The 17500-nt window shown below is 47.2% G+C and overlaps 1 protein-coding gene across 1 annotated transcript in view; it reads left to right on the top strand.

Annotated features, from left to right (window-relative positions):
• Positions 1–17500, top strand: part of LOC307246636 (IQ motif and SEC7 domain-containing protein 3-like) — a gene marked incomplete at both ends in the record, with an annotated part of 50481 nt that overhangs the window by 2006 nt on the left and 30975 nt on the right. The window contains one exon of the mRNA XM_080022622.1: positions 16183–16263. Within this exon, the coding sequence (XP_079878748.1) occupies positions 16183–16263 (81 nt within the window). The remainder of the gene's footprint in view (positions 1–16182; positions 16264–17500) is intronic.

Consider the following 17500-nt stretch of genomic DNA (forward strand, 5'->3'; position numbering starts at 1 on the left):
TTAAAACTGTTTACCTTTCTCTAAACAGAGATTAGTGAATGGTAAGATGATAACATTTGATTGCAAAAATGAAGCTGTGTTCGTAAAGATCCCAATAATATCACATTTCCTTTTTCGACTTATCGGCCGTTGTAGCACAGTTTTTTTTTGTGGTCTGATGTTATTTATTAGACACGTTTGGATTTGAATTCAATATAAATTGGAATCCGTAGCTTAATTCCCTTCGAGGCTGTGGTGGGGGTAGTTCAGTCAAGTCTTATTCCCACCCGGATGCCACCTCGTCACTGAGACGTCCCCAAAGGGCTTACACGCCCACGGTACATGATCATTTGGAGATCATTTCTTAAACCTTACGGCACTCTGATGAGCAAGGAAGGAACTCCCAAAACCCCCAGTTAAAGGTAAAATAAACAAGGAAAACCCCGAAGAGGGACCCGAAAAGAGGGAGGCCTCTTTCAGGCCGGCGAGGCGGTAATTAGCGACATTACGATTGTAAACAGATATTTTCAACACAGGCAGCCGATCAACTGGGAATTCGAGACGCTTTGAACGAAGGCGTTCCTGGCCGCCGTTTATGGACGTCAAAAAGCAAAGACGTTCGTCGTCCCTGACAAGGACGGTCCACACCCGAGCGGGCTCGACGTGAAAGACGGCGGCGCGTCGATCGTCGTCCAGATGCATTTAATCTCTTCATATGCTCGAAACGCATTGACGGAGCTGCACTCCACCACAGTCGCGCGGGAGACGCCATGGTAACCGCCGCTGTCGTACCCTATCATTTGTGCATCGTCCTTTTGATGCAGTAAGAGCTCCGGCCGCCTTTGTGAACTAACCTTTTTAAACGCGAGAACCCATCAGACTGAATCCCGCCAACCCCCCCCCCCCTCCTATCAGCTTGTTGCTAGAATCCCCTCCTTCGGGCTTCTGTGCGCTGATGAAAAAAAGTTTCAATTCAAATGAACTGCACTGGCGTCTGGAGGGAGAAGGAATAAGTGCAGCCGCGTATCGCTTGATGCATTGTGCTCAAAGTTGAAGTGAGACATTGGAATGTGTCGCTCTCTCTCTGTCTCTGCAACCCTCTCGTTCCCTCTCTCGATGCCGTTAGAGCCCGGCTCGGCACCTGAAAAGGTTTGTCGGGGGGAAATTTCTCTTCTTGTTCCCGCCCTGCCCAGATTGGGACGAGAAGGTCAACATCAATTTCCTCCCAGTCTACCCAGTGCGGAGAGAGCGACGGGCTCCATGCTAACTGTGCTAGCTCAATGCATGGCTGCGGGTGGAAACGACTAGCCTAGCTCCTGCTCCCATCGCGAATGCAATACCTCACGTACACACGATGTGCGTAAACCTCCTTCCACAGACGCGCGCGTGCGCACACACACACACACACACACACACACACACACACACACACACACACACACACACACAGAGCTGGGGCCCATCTGTTCCAATCGGCCGTATTGTGTGTTTTCATCCAGATTGTTTCAGCGCCTCGCGCCTCAATACATAATTCCTAAAGAGCATCCGTAATAGTAAACTCTCGCATGCACAGCAAAATGACCTTTTCCACACCCACCTACTGGCACGCAGATAGATGGAAAGGCAGATAAGGAGAGGCCCACAGATTATGAGTAGCACAAAGTAAATGTCACAGGGATCCAATGAGTGGGCTCCCCCCCGTGTTTCGCCACTCACGCACCCCAGCCGCAACCTCCGCCCCCCCCCCCCCCCCACCCCCCCGCCACCCCCACCCATCACACCTCTGTTGAGCAATGAACAGCGAGAGAGAAAGGAAGGAAGACGGAGAGACAGAAATGGAGAGCGAGACAGGGGAGGAAAGGGATGAAGCGAAGCGAGAGATTACTGTACTTCTCACCGTTAATGACAAAGATGACAAAGCGCAGTGACTTAAAAAAAGGGCCCGCCGCGTGGAGCCGCATCCTAATTTGCACTTAGAGCGCCGATCCCGGCCAAACAAGATGGTGGATCGCCGCGCTGTCACAGGAGAGGTGATACAGTTCTATTAACGGGGGTTTGATGGGTTCTACGTCAATCCCCCGACTCAATAAAAGGGGGCAACAATACGAGGCTGTTTAAGCACCTGAACCATTTGTCCTTTTTCGAAACTAATCTGAAAAATGACTCAGGATCGGGCAGTCCCTGCGACGCAACTACAATTATGATACAAGGCCATTATTTTTGCCATTCACGGTTTGCATTCTACCGCCCGAATTAATTATTTTTATATAATCAATTGATTCTCGTGACAATCCCATTCACGACTCTTTCGACTCCCGTTCTTCCGGCTGCTCCCTCGCCCGCCCGTTCATCACACGTTATATCGACCGAGTCAGACCCAAAATCGAAAAAGAGCCGAGCCTTATAGCGCTCACAGCTGCGTGCACAGTACAGTGCGCCTTTGTGTACGTGCGTCTGTAGGAGTTTGTCCTTTTGATATGCAAGCGATGCGCTGAAAGGGTAAACAGGTTAAGTCGAAATCTAACATTTTCATTTTTACATCCCCTCCTCGCGTCCCGCCCGTCGGCATCCCGAAACGTCGTCGCCGTCGCCAGGCAGCGCTCGGGACGTGCTGTTTACCCCCCTAACAAGCGACACGCTCGCCGGGGAACGGCGCCGTCAATCATCGAAGCATTCCGTTGCTCGGGAGCGAAAGGAAAACAAAAATATGGGGGCGTGGGACTTTTGTGCGCGGGGACCGGCGCGCGTTGTGGCACCCCCCCCTTCCCGGCGGCTGGCTCTAATTGGCGGCGCGGCGGTGTTGGGTGCTGAGGCGCTCGGGCCGGTGATTGTGCACGATGGTGCGCGGTGGGCGGCCACAGCGCGGTCGTGTCGGTTTTGGTCTGATTTAACGTGTCCCGAGTGATGTGGGCGAGCAGGACTGGGTGTTTTCAGCATGAGCCAGTTAACCGCACAAGGTTTGGGAATGGATGGACGGAAAAGGCCCTTTAAAATTATCAAATACACTCCTCATTCGTTGCGGAATCATATTCGTAATTGATAATTCAATGATACGTGATCGTCTGAATGGTAAATGATTTGAACTGAATGTTAAACCAATTTTAGAAATGTCGCAATAAATCAAAAGTGAATTTGGTTTCCATCGCTTGGGTTCAGCTGTCAATAGCCCGAGTTTTTACATTCCAATGTCAAACGTCAACAGACAGCTTCTTCATAAAATGGATGTGTATCATTACACTATTATAGCCGTATAGTGTACTGCAATAGGAGCGTAAAATCAACCAAAAAATTGCCGTGTTTGTATGACAATTCATCTTTTCACGGCTTTCAGTCAGATCCTTGAGGGGCCCCGTGCGATAGAACAGAGAGATCCCTGAGCGGCGCCGTCTCCTTCCCCTTCGTTGTCCCTTTCCCGTCAGCCTCTGTTCTTGTCTCCCGTTCTTTTGCCAGCCGGTCCCTGCCCTCCAAAAGATACCCTTTATCCGGCTCATTATTCTCTCGCTCTCTCGCTCTCTCTTTCACGGTCCATATCTCGTTTTTTGTTTCTCCTTCTATCCGGCGCCGTTATCTCCCCAAATTTCCTACGCGGTTCCCACATCCCTGCTCTTCTCCTTCTAAACCCGCCGCCCGGCGCCCCCCCTTCTTCCTGGTAATCAGCCGCTGATCTCCACAGTCGCCACCTCCAGAGTCCAGTTGAGTATTCAGGTCGAGGCCCCATCCATCACAGAACTGCTTCCTCTCTCTCCTCCTCCCCTACTTAGCTCATCTCCCATCGGGGCACAACAGTTCAGTCCACCCCCCCCCTTACCCCACTTTAAACACTTGGGGGCTGTCAAGTGTATGTATGTTTGCAATAGACTGAAATACAGTGACAGGATAAGTTGGAGGAAAGGGAGTATATGTGTGTGTGTGTGTGTGTGTGTGTGTGTGTGTGTGTGCATGCGTGCGCGCGTGCGTGTGTGTGTGTGCGCGCCGGTGAATGTGCCTGTCAGAATTCAGTCCTCTTGCCTCAGGTGGAAAACCACGGGGTTCTCATATAGCTCCAGGTGTTTCTTTGCAGCTCCCTACCTCCCACGCATTAGCAGAGTGCGTATCAAAACTGCCTCGTTTCGTCTCCTTAGCACTCTCCGTTGGTGATGGCCCAGGAGCGTAGAGTACCGGTATCATAACAATACAAGTCCCAGACGTTAGAAGAATGTGATATCCTGATCTGTGTCAAGCATGGCAGGTATTAAAGGAAGGATCCTGATTTTGGATTTTCTGAGATGCAGTAGGATAGATTATTATGTCGATCGCAGCGTTTTAGTCGGATTCGGACTCGGAATCGGTATGAGTATTGAAAAGTGGCATCAGTCCATCCCTATCCTTGACACGCGCAAACACACATGTGCAGGCACAGAAACATACATGCCACCTCAAGAGTGTCCAACAAGCCTCATGCCTCTTGGCAGACAGTGCCCTTTTCCACATTGGATGAAAGCTATTCACCCGTCCAAGCCTCTCCCTCTGGCCTCTCCCCCTATGCTCCCATTCTCCTCCTGCTGGCTGAGCCCCAACCCCTGCTCTGAATGTATGCCATCTTGTATGCCATCTCCCGCCAGTGCCAGCCACCCTCAAAATAAAGTGGGGTGTGATAGCACTCAGAGAGGTTCCACATTAGTGCATGGGCAGAAGGAGCACCCGCACACACACACACACACACACACACACACACACAGATATACACAGTGTGTTATACATCACGTTCCCCTGCTGAGCGGCTGCTAGATGCTGCAGTCTGTGCTTGCTTGGGGAGGCTCTGAAGCTCTCGGATCAATAGGCCGGGAGCTTTGCCAACATGGCCAACACTGAGCAGCCGCTGTAACCCTTTAGAGATACTCTAGCCTTGAGCTCAAGGTGCCTTAGCGCCATTTTAAGGCTGTCAAAGGCCAACTCAAAGACCAAGCACCTAATCTAACTGAGATCCCTAGAGCTCATGCTGGGCAGTATTAACATATATTTTAGTGTAGCGATATACATACAGTTTGCATAGCTCATATGTCGTTTATTATTCAGATCCAGATTGGATTGAGTTGTGCTCTCCAACTGAGATAAGTTGATCATGTCAGCTGACTGGTCACATCCACTCAATAAGGCATTTAAAAGGTACTCTTGTGACATTTAACACAGCTTCAGTACAGCTGAATGCACAAGAAACGTGCCACCCTCAATCCAGTGTAGATCCCATGTATCTACCACTGAATCCGTGTTAATTAAACTTTTCAGTTTTCTTTTCCAAGCCTCCCCATTATAAACTTGTTGCCTATCCCTGAGTATGAACGGCAGGCACGTCTGCCTGGTTGTGACAAGGTGGCTTGGCACGGTCGCCGCTGCAAACCAAATCATGAATATCACATTTGGTGCGTAGTGCTTTTAAATTGCTTCATTTCTCCCAGGCTGGAGCTGGTGGGTGATTCCCTGCTCCCTCGGTGAACATTAGCTGTTTTCTAGCACACGCTGTGCAAAGCGGAGGTGAAATCCCAGCTGTAAGCCATCCCTCCGTGAGCATTCGTGCGTGCGCCGGGCTCAATGTGTAAACGCCTCGAATCATGCATGTGTTAGTTCCAGGGCTGTTAGAGGTTGCGATGGGTGCCACTGTATAGTGGGGAAGGGACCTCCGCCTAGACAAGGACATTTCCTTTCCCACGACGGTATATGCTTATGTTTGTGCATGGGAAAGAGAGAGTGCGAGAGAGAGAGAGAGAGAGAGAGAGAGAGAGAGAGATTTCCCAACCCCTAAAGGACACAAAATTGGACATGCTATCAGTTAAAGATGTTGGTTTAATTCATTAAACAGAGGAGTACCATGAGCACCAATACTTAAGACTCAGCAGTCATAATGTACAGTATATAAGGCCCCGTGCATGCATGCACATGTAGATAAAATCAAATTTCCTAGAGATGGACATTAAAAAACTACTACTAGTATACTTCTGAAAGCCATTCGCTCTATTTACTTTTGACTTCCAGGCTTTCAACAGACCTTCCACTTTCCTTTGTAGCAGCTGCAGCAGTACCTGCATTCTAACCAATAACTTCTATTAATATAAATGTTATTGTAGCCTTTTTCTGATATTTGGAACATGAAAATACAAACACTTGTGATGGCTGTGATATTTCTCGTACTGTCCAGTACAGCAACCAACAGCAAATCTAACGAGCCAGAGTGTGTTATCTTCTGTTAGTGGTTTGACCATGTGGAGTCTCACAGGGCTCTATTCTGGTCCCTCTGTTATTCAATATCTACATTTTCCCACCTGGTCATGTTTTTTTTTCCTGACAAAATAACATTCACAACCACAATTATACAGATGATACTCTGTTTTTTTTGTCTCAGGTCGCCGGTCTGACAGGTCCCAATGCAGCTGGGCGATCTTTCAGTATGATAATGACACAAGCCTCGATATCATTGAGGATTTGGGTCAACGTAATTTCAAACTCAAATTCAAAAACCACATCCTTTTTTACATTTTTTTTTTTATCATATTTTAAAAAGTGAAAATTTAACATCTACGACATGCAAATCTGACTCAGAAAATGTATTTGTTACTTACAATACAGTAGGGGAGACACAAATTATTCAGAACGCTGCTGCTAGAGGCCTGACCAGAGCCCAGAAAACAAAACAGATTAGAGCTGTTTTTATACCTCCACAACCGGCTCCCACTACAGCGGAGAATTGATTCAGAAATCGTGCCACTAGCAAATAAAGCTCTCAACGGCTCAGCGCCTAAGTACATCTCTGATCTGCTTTCAGAACGTTGAACCGTCCAGACCTCTCCGGTCCTCACTGCTCCGCCAAGGCTGGAATGACCTTCCTGAAATGTGAGCCAGTTTTCATAGCTTGGAAAACTGGACATTTGCGTTCTCTCTGGGCGTTTTAAGTACTAGTCTTGTCTTAACCGTCTCATTTTTTGTATACAAAGATGCACCTGCACTCCATTTTTGTAACGTAAAATAGTGGTACTGATTGTCACTTTGCGACTGTTCATGTTCATCCATTATAATTGTGCCGACCATCAGTCTGCCAGCGAGAGGACTAAAATTGTTTTGTTTGCTCGAGTGTTTCTCAGTTTTAATTAAATTTTGGCAGTCATCTAGTTTTCAGAAACATGGACTTGGGTGAGAGTATTAAAGGAACGTTTTTCAAGTGGGGAAATAAATAGAAATGCACCGACAGGCGGACGGAACGACAGAGTGAGGTCATGGTTCACGGGACTGGAAAAAGGAAAATGGAAAAACACTCAAACGTACTCTGGATGCACTATATACTGGTAAGCTTACTGGAATCTCACAGATATGCATTAATTATGCTCCATGAAATGTTGATGGAAGGGAAGTCGGAAGGGAAGTTTTGTTACTCACTTTTACTTACTCAGCTGCATGTGGATCATTCAGTCGTCGGTTGAGAGGCTATTTCCGTAAAGGAAACCAACCTAATTATATAGTTGAATTTTTGCCATGAAAAGGGTATGTAATAAAATAAGTCAGATCTTTCTGACATTAAGCTGCGTGCTGGTCACCGCTTCATGCAGACAAAGCTTCAGAGCATCGTCACATATCAGTATCATGTCAGATGGGATGGTCAATATCATGCATCCCGAATTTACTGAACGGCGACAGTGTCCTCCCACACATCCCTTTTTCCTCAAAGATGGCTATCAATCGAAACGTCAAAACCGGGCGCCGGTCCGTTTGGGTGGCGGTCCCCCATCACCGCGGTGACACGCTGACTCACTGGAAGACGGATGTGCTGCCCTTGACGTGCCCGGCGCTTTGGATGACATCATATTTTACAGAGGATTGGCTGATGGACAAATGTAATGGCTTCTGATGCTGTCAGCCTTGTTCCGCCGGCTGAGTAGCGTTTCTTCGTCGTCAGAGTTAAATCATTCACACGTCCAATTAATCCGTTCAATTTTTTGTGCAAACCGAATGGGCAATCACTGCGGTGTACGTGCCATTGGTGGACAATCTGAATATTTCAGTATTGTAGTTGCACGTGGAAATGCAAACATTTTACACATCCGGCATCACTCAATCTGATTGCATATAAGGGAATAATAAAAGCTGGAACCTGAGCATTGTAGCTTTGCAGGGGAGCGGCTGTGGCTGCGAGAGGTCGCTGCACATATCGTCGAGTTTTTTCCATAATGTTCCGAAATGGTGGGAGAAGCAAACCGAGAGGAGGCAAAGGTGAAGAAAAGAAAGAAATGGCTGAAGAGGCTGGGGAACCCGCATGGGATGGAAAAATGTATTTGGGGCCGTTTACGGCGAAATGTTTTTCTGTTTATTTATTGTGTGTCTGTGTATTCTTATGGAGCTCAGTGGTGAGAACACCGCCAGTCATGAACCTGAGCCCCCGAGTAGGTGGAGCTGTGGATGGACGGATGTGTTCTTTGTTGACATTGTTATTCAGCTTTTTAGGAACCCGCTATTTCTACATGAAAGTGTTTCATAGCGTAGTTTTGAGGTGGACTTTCCTCTTCCCCAATAAAACTTTCACAATGTAGATGGCGACAGAAACTTTTATTATTTTTTTGCTTCAAGCAGCTCAGTGCACAGTGTGTGTAGCTGTGACATTTGTGTTTCCCTGAACTAAGTTCACAATCATTTGGAAAGCAACACAATCTATTTCAGTGTTGGTCCTTCCAGTGGCGTGATGGTGATAGGCCCCAGTGCAAATATTCATTTGGACCTTCCTCTGCCCACGCTTACACGCACCAGGGGGAGGGGGCCGGGGGGTGGGGGGGTAGGAGAGTGTCCCTTATGGACGGTCCATTACACCCAGTGCTTCTTTTTTTGATGCAATAAGGAATGGAGTAGAATGAAAATAGCCTACATCCAAACGAAAAAAACCCACAGTCTTTTTATTTGGAGGAACGGGGCAAGGGGAGTGCGCAGTTCGCAACACCGCATCACTGGCGCGCGGTGAGACGGGCCATCCCTTATTGTTTTGCTGCATTAGCTGCCCAGAGCAGATAATGTGGAGGCAAGGTTTTCATTGGTCAGTGAGCATATGACCTCCATGGGAAATCCCTCAAACAAATGAGAAACCGTTTATGGAACAGGGTCCACCCATCTGTCAAAGAGATTTCATTTCCTAATAGCTCAGTGTGTGTGTGTGTGTGTGTGTGTGTGTGTGTGTGTGTGTGTGCTTGTGTGTGTGTGCGTACTCATGCCGCTCACAGAATTGGGATTATGTTTTGGATGTGTGTATGTTTTGTCTTCATGCGGATATGCCAGAGAACCCTCTTGGATCATGTTTCACTGGTTGTACTTTACTTTGCCCCAGTTGCTTTCCAAAGGCAATGCATGTAATTCTCATATAGTGTCAATCACAATGAGCTCAGTTGACATTTTACATTTTAGGCTTGTTTTTACTTGTCAGCCCTTTTTTCTTTGCTATACGATAATCAACATATCCGCTGCAAGACACTCATACTAAAACCCACACAGGCACACACACACGCACACACACGCGCGCGTGCGCACGCACACACACACACACACACACACACACACACACACACACACACACACACACACACACACACACATATACACACACACACACACACACACACACACACACACACACACACACACACATACACACACACACACACACACACACACACACACACACACACAACCAAACACTGCCGAGGGAAATGTCAGGTATGGTTAAATTCATGACCCATAGTTACGTTGAAATCCATCCACCTTGGGCTACAAGGCTTTGCATAGCTGATCGGAACAGACGTGGCATGTCCAAAGGGCGTTCAGAGGCCTTCTCAACACATTCTGTCCACAAACAGAACTCTTTGGCCATGCCTCGGCATTGGTTCATGTACTATTCATGATAAACAGTTCACCCTCCTTCACTTGGCCACACACCTTCGACCTTCCTCTCTCTCGTCAGACGATCAGTGTTTGTAAAAGGAGAGATCATTTCTTATCTTTTAATGTAAACAAACCAAAGAAAAATACAACACATTCTACATGGGTTTTCTTGACATTTACATTATTTCGATGGAACCACCGTGGCCCATCGCTGCACCCCGGTTACGTCATCAGTGTCCCCAGCCCATACTCCGTGCCCTCGGCCTCCGTGACCCACTGCACCATCAGCCACGCTCTGCCCGTGGAAGGGGCGGATGACTCGTATCAGCAACATGACGGGAGGAGCGTGGATCAAGGCCTATCAAGAAGAGCGAATGGGACACCCAAGCCAGAACAATGAAAATGAGGATGGCAAGATGGAACTGATCGAGTAGATAGGGAGGAGATGAAGGTCCAGTGAGGCATTGCGGCGCTAAGTTGCTTTAAGTGGATGGTTGTTGCCTCTGTCTAGTCCTCCAAAAGATGCAGTTTTTCTTTCTTTTGCACGCACAGTTTTCGTCACAGATATTTACGACGCTGTACTATTGAGAGATCTTTGGGTGTTTCCATATGGCTGCCATTCACCAAAGATTCCGGCTTGTGAGGATTGTCCGGCACTTGAGGCCTTAAAGCTGTCTTCAAACCCCGGCGGCCTTTTGGAGAGCTGGTTTCACTCCTACTTCAGGGCGCTGAGACAAACGGCGAGCGCTGCTTTAATTCTTGATGTGTGTCTGATGTCACCGCAACTCCACAACAAAGGAATCTCCCCGTTAGCGCGATGCCCGCGTTGATGTTTGACAACCGTGCGTGTTTGATGGCTGTCAAGTGACGGTGCACGGCATTTCAATTTGAGCCTCTGCCGGCTCCCAAATAGCCCTGCAGTCGATGTAGCTTGACTCCACGGCTGATGTGAAACAGTTGATAGAACTGCACAGCACTGAAGGCACCAGATGGAGGTGCAGTACCCTGGGTAACTACAACCAGGCTGGCGTCGCGGGGAAAGAAATAATAGTGGCAACTTTCTGTTTACGCCTTGGTTTTTTTGTTTACTTCCAAACGTCAAGTTGACTTTGCCTCGCATATGCAGAGAGCTCTTCGTCCGATTGCAACATTTACTGCTTGTGTTGCAACAGCTATTCTCTAAGAGCTGCATCAATTTAAAACCAATGCGATGCCAATCGCTCGGGTTTGATTCCCAATGTTCGAAAAATAAAGTTTTGTTTAAAACATACCAGAGTTTTCCTTTAAAACCGCTATAACTGTTTACGAGATTGGCCCACTTATTAATAACACATACCATCATGCATTATATTATATTACATAACAGTATTGCAGCCCCTGCCATCGTTCTGTCCATCCCCAAGCCTTTCAGCCCAGATATGTACTACTGTATAGCGCTGGTCCAAGAGCAGACAGACCTAATGTTCCATCAAATCTGAGCTCAGGGGCAAAAATGGTTTAATACTTATGTGTTTATGGATGAAATGTATAAGATCTGGGAGTCAAATGATAACAAGTGAGCCGCCTGAGATGGTAGAGGATGAAGGGAAGAGAAAAGGAGTGCAACTCTGCTGCTGCTGCTGCTGCTGCTGCTGCTGCTGCCTCTCTGACGTCGCGAAAGGAATTTTCCAAGGAATATAAAGGATAATGTTTCCACCCCCCTCTTGGGTTTTTGCATGGAAACATTGGTCTCGCTCGCGTCCATCTGCTTCGGACTCCTCTCTCTCTCTCTCTCTCTCTCTCTCTGTCTCTCTCTCTCTCTCTTTCTCTCTCTCTCTCTCCCTCCCTCTCTCTCTGTCCTGCGGTAGGCAAATTTAAACCTCCCAGGGCTGCCCGTAGTCCGTGCTGACGTAAACCTTTCAAGGAAGCTTATTTTATTAATTCAGTATGTGCAGTTTCTGTATAGATATTTGTGTGCTTTTGTATATGTGTGTACGTGTGTGTGTGTGTGTGTGTGTGTGTGTGTGTGTGTGTGTGTGTGTGTGTGTGTGTGTGTGTGTGTGTGTGTGTGTGTGTGTGTTTGTGTGTTTGTCTGTGCTGGTGTCCAGAAGGGGATTGATTCAGAAAGCTTTCAGGACCAAAATATGTATTATGTGTATGCAAGTGTGTGTGTGTGTGTGTGTGTGTGTGTGTGTGTGTGTGTGTGTGCGTGTGTGGGTGTGTGCGTGTGTTCGCGTGTGTTGTGTGTGTGTATCTACCTGTATGTACTCACACTCATAAGGTTCACCACTAAATTTTAATGTATTGCCAGTTTATTGCCTCCTAGAAATGTGACGCATTTCAAGCCTGTAAAACATTGTGATAAAATATCACTTAATGTAAGGGCCACCGCCAATTTTCCAAATGGAAGTAAAAGCATTAAATTCTGGATGATGTTTAATTATCAGAAGACTTATATGGCCAAATTGAGATGTGACTAAAGAAGCCCAGTCTGTCCATTTTTAACCCCCATTTCCTATTTATAGGGTTGAATCCTGGAAGCCCAAAACCTTTGCTAAAAGAGTGATAAAACCCCAAATTATATTTCTTCACTGCTTCACGTCGAACATATTTACCTCCTATGTAAAGAAATCTTCATTTCAGTGTTTCCTGGTCAAGGTCATACAGCCAGAGAACAGCCACAAATCTCCCCTTTTCTCTCGTTTTGCCGTTTAAATGTGTCCCAATGGCACTCTTCGGTCCCGCCCTAAACATGATGGAATGATGCCTTAAAAAAGTCACTTAAAACATTTCCTTTGGCGCTGTCAAGTCGCATTCTCAAAAAATTTGCGTGACCAAAAACCAGCATATTTCATTGCTCCTTAAAAGTCACGTGGTTGGGTTGAATTTCAGCTTATTTTACTGCTTAAGATCTGTTTTCCTTTTCTAGTTAGAAGCGATAAAAGGGCAACAAGAATCACAGAAAAAAAGGAAATAAGTCATTAAATTTAAATGAAAACAACCACTACCTTTGATTCCATTAAGGTCGTTTTAAGTATTTGCCATTCTTGGCCTTCGTAGATTCCAATGCACCTGGAGTTATTGCAGTACGGATGTTATATCAGCCAGCAGAGATGCATTATTATTATTTATTTATTTATTTATTTATTTATGTATTTATTTATTTATTTGTTTATTTATCTATCTATCTATCTATCTATCTATCTATCTATCTATCTATCTATCTATCTATCTATCTATCTATCTATCTATCTATCTATCTATCTATCTATCTATCTATCTATCTATCTATCTATCTATCTATCTATCTATCTATCTATCTATCTATCTATCTATCTATGTATTTATTTATTTTATACAAGTCTAGATAACACTATCAATATAAATATAAACAAGTTGAGGAGTAGATCACCGTACAATCCAGACAGGAGAATCACAATGTAATCACTGTGCATGGCGGGAGGTGGTGGCTCGCACTCCGCACTTACCAGCGTCTGTGTGCAGGAGCTTAAGGACGTTTATGGATCTGTTATAGCAGGTATTAGGTGCTTAGGCCACCATTTGAGCTGAGGCCGGGTCTGACAGTTTGGGTCTAATCCTCAACACCGACGGCTCCGCAGACAGATTGATCAAACAGCGTGCACTGTTCAAACAAGCTGCTTGTTTGTGTGTGTTTATGTGTGTGTGTGTGTGTGTGTGTGTGTGTCTGTGTGTGTGCGTGTGTGTGTGTGTGTGTGCGTGTGTGTGTGTGTGTGTGTGTGTGTGTGTGTGATATCGGAAAAAAGGACGATGTTCAAGTTGGAGTTCAAGAGATAATTTGTCACATAGTGGGTGTAATCCTGAACATGGGGGATGTGCGAATTGTCTTAGCACTCAACGTGAGTTTGTGTGTGTGGGTGCTTTTGTGTGTTAATCAGAAAGAGAGAGCGGGACTAGAAATTTGCCACAATATAAATACATATTCATATGATGAGAAATATATCACATCATTACTTTATACTGCAAAATTGAGGGTCACAATATGGTTATATATATATATATATATTACATGATGATACAATACTTCTGAAATAAGATGAAAAAAAAAAATCAATTATCTCTAATATACGCGCTATAGTCTTCTTTTTCTGCTGTTTAGGTGCTGCTTCGGAAATTTGGACTCAATTGTTGCTCAGTTGCTTACGTGCACATTTATTTATTTGATTCCTTAACCCGTGATTCATTAATAAATGTTTTTTACACAATTTAAATATATATTTGCGGTGCAACTTTTATCCTTGTAAACCTGCAGCTCTGGAGCCGGTAATTTGTCCCCCGTGTGACCGTCTGTGTTCTCGACCTATTAGAAGAATTGCCCCAGCAGTGTCATGGCCATTAAGGCGAACACAATAGGAGGAGCCATTAACAATGGGAATTAATTAGCTGTCCTAGCCCCCCTGCACTGTCTGTCACTGTTATTGTCAGATAGCCGCCCCCCCTAGAGCCAGGCACACGTGGGGAGGGACGCACGCACACACACACACACACACACACACACACACACACACACACACACACACACACACACACACGCGCGCACGTACACACACACACGCACACACAGCTTTTTTTGAATGGCTGTACATTGCTCTCTTTTTTTGTTGCTGTTTTGTTACTCCGCTCTTTATCAATTTCCAAAAAAAAAAGCTGAACATTCACTAATTTGTTTCAGATACATGCGTTTAATTATACAGATAATATAATGAAATGCACGTATGCTTCTGCGTAGTCATATGGTTTTTGGTACCTGAAGCGCTTTAGGTATGTCTGAAAAGGAACTACAGTTCATTGCCACCCGCCCTCCGTATTCAAAGGGCCGGTCTGAATCGATGCGAGGGCCGCCAGTTGGGCAGCCCTGGTCCGGGAGGTGCACACATTGTACTTCCTTCTCGCTTGCGCCGAGGACTCTAAGGAAACAAACGTGCCGCGCCGCGTCGGCTGATGGAGTCGTCCCAGGGCGCCGGCGGAGCGCGGCGCTGTAGGAGCAGCGGTCGCGGCCCTGGGAGAAGGTACTTAAGAAGACGTACAGGTCTCCTTGTTTTCTCTGCCCTCGCCCCGGAGGTGGAGAACGAGGGATGAAGAGTGACAGAGAGCAACGAGGGGAGGGGAGAATTGGGCTGGCTTATGTAAAGGCCACGGGCGTCGGAGCGATCGAGCGACGCAAAGAGAGAGGATTGAAGCTCGCCGCACGCCACACGCCTCTCCTCTTCCTCTCTTTTAACCATCCCTCACTCTGCCGTAAAAAACTCCCTCGCTCTGAGCGCTTCTCCCGGACTCGGACGCCACTCTCCTCCCCGCCGCGGTCCCTCACTCTCTCGTAAAAAGCTCCCTCACTCCTGCAATTCCTTCCTCCGTGTCCGGCGTCCGCTCTTCAATTTTTCATTTATTTATTTATTTTTTTCTTTTTAACGGTCGCATCCTCCTGACAGCGGGAGTAATCGTGCAAATTTGCGGCGCGCGCCGTGCTCCCGAGAGCAGGAGGGTCTAAGGTTGGATGGGGAATGCGCCGAGAATGATGGGAAATCAACCCAACAGGGCTGAGGGGAAGGCGGGGGGGAGGGGGAGGGAAGGAGGGGTGAAAGAAGAGGACTGATCAAAGCGGGGGAGACGGATGGCGCCGAAAAAGTAGAGGTGTGACGGACAGAGGTGTCGGAAACACCTCTGGCACACACACACACACACACACACACACACACACACGCAACAGTGCAACACAATGAAAGGAATGCGACCGGCATTACTAATTCATACCCCTCTGGGTTAACGGCCACTATGTTCGATAGCCGAGTTCGGTTATGAGAGCGTGTTATTTTGTCTTTGTTGACCTCGCCGTGAACTCGCTCTAAAGCCTTCTCGTCTCCCCGCCTGCCGCAGAGCCGATGCGACCGAGCGCAGTCCATTGGAGCTGTGCGCGGGCGTTAAGCTGCGACTTTTCAGGCGGGTTTCCGGTTGAGACACTTTGAAAAAAAAGTCGGCGGGTCGACTGCCACTCACCGAGCCACGTTTTTTTTTTTTTTATCTCCCGTGCCGCCGCGTCAGCTTTTTTTTTTAAATTCGAGCTGCGTAAAAGCCGGCCCCTTCGTACCGCATTCTGCTTACGATGACAGCCGCCATGCACGCGATCGCACGCGATGGTTTTTATGGTTTATGGTTTTTAAGCAGCCAGCGTTTTTTTTTTTTTGTTTTTTTTTTGGACCGGCTCACGCCAGCGTCGACACTGAGAATGAAGAGCTTTGATTATTAAACTTTACGTCAAAAAATAAAGCTTAACCGGGCCCCCTCCTCCTTCTCCTTCAACAGCAACCAGACAGTTCTCCACCAGTTCTGTTGCCCCGCCCCAGAGGCTCCAGAGGGGGAGACCTCCACCGCCTGTGTCCCCAGGTAAGACAGCTGCTTCCAAAACAAACTTTATTTGATTTCATTTGGAGCACTTATCTCTTGATGTTTCTATGATTGTCATTTATTTATTTATTTATTTTATTTCTTTAAATTGAGTTAGTTCTCATGCTTCCCGTATTTGATGGTGCCACCAGTAGTCACCGTCGGCAACACAGCTTCCCCGGTGGCTCCGTCCGTCTTGAAGTGGTTGTAAGTCCTTCAGGGGTTTCCAGGCGTTAACCGATGCACTGCTCCCAGTGTGTCGTTTCATTTGTCGAGGTTTCCACATTAAGTCCGCGGGGAATTCCAGATGTTCTCGGTGGCGATTCTCCATTTCCGCGCCACGCCGCCGTGTTTGTCGGAGCGTCGGGACGAATCCATTGGAACGCGGCGGTAATCTCTGAACCGATCGCGGCGAGAGCCGAGTTTCCTGGACACCGGTCAAGTCCTCCGGGACATTGTCCGTATCATAACAAAGCATCAGGACGAGGTAATCCAAATGAGGATGCAAATTGAGGCGATAACGCTGTTATCTCTGCCCATGACAAGCTTAGAGCACGGACAATCATTTTGTCAACACACAGATTGATCCCGCACAAATGAAACTAGCTACACCCCGCAGCCGAGAGGAAGAGAGGACAAACAGAGGCGTGTTTTTATTACTTCTCCATTTGATTACTTCTTAGATGTAAGCGCCTTTGAGTATCTATAAAACATAAAACAAAGGGCATAATGATAATGGAGAATGGGCCCCCGCGCTGTCGGGCCCTAAACTTTGAGGTTATTGTCATTGGCACTGACCCGTCCTTCCACGATCCACCTCAGCAGAGCAAAGCTGTTATTGGCGAGGGCAACGAAAAGCCTCAAGAGCTTGACAAAGCATTATCCTCACCCTTCGACGGGCTTGATGGGCCAAATTTTGTTTGGCCGCTCTTTTATTATGAGTTTTATTTCGCCTGGGTGCTCTCCACCAGTTTCTCCGAAAATGACCGCCCCCGACTGACCGACCAAGGCGCAACGATGCGGTAGCAATTAAGCCGTCCGCCCAAAAATGTTTATTCTCCCCGCAGACTGTTCGCTCTGGCGGAGCGGCGTGGCCGCGTGGCGGAGGCTTGGCGCCGGAGCACGGGCCCCCACGCCGCGTCGGATACAACGAGCGCAGCGAAAGTGCCCGGAAAAAAGAACCTTGGCGAACCCTGAAAGCTCGCTCTGAACACCCGGGATGTATTTCATATTGCGT

Source organism: Zeus faber (genome assembly GCF_960531495.2).
Source record: "Zeus faber genome assembly, chromosome: 21".
NCBI lineage: Eukaryota > Metazoa > Chordata > Actinopteri > Zeiformes > Zeidae > Zeus > Zeus faber.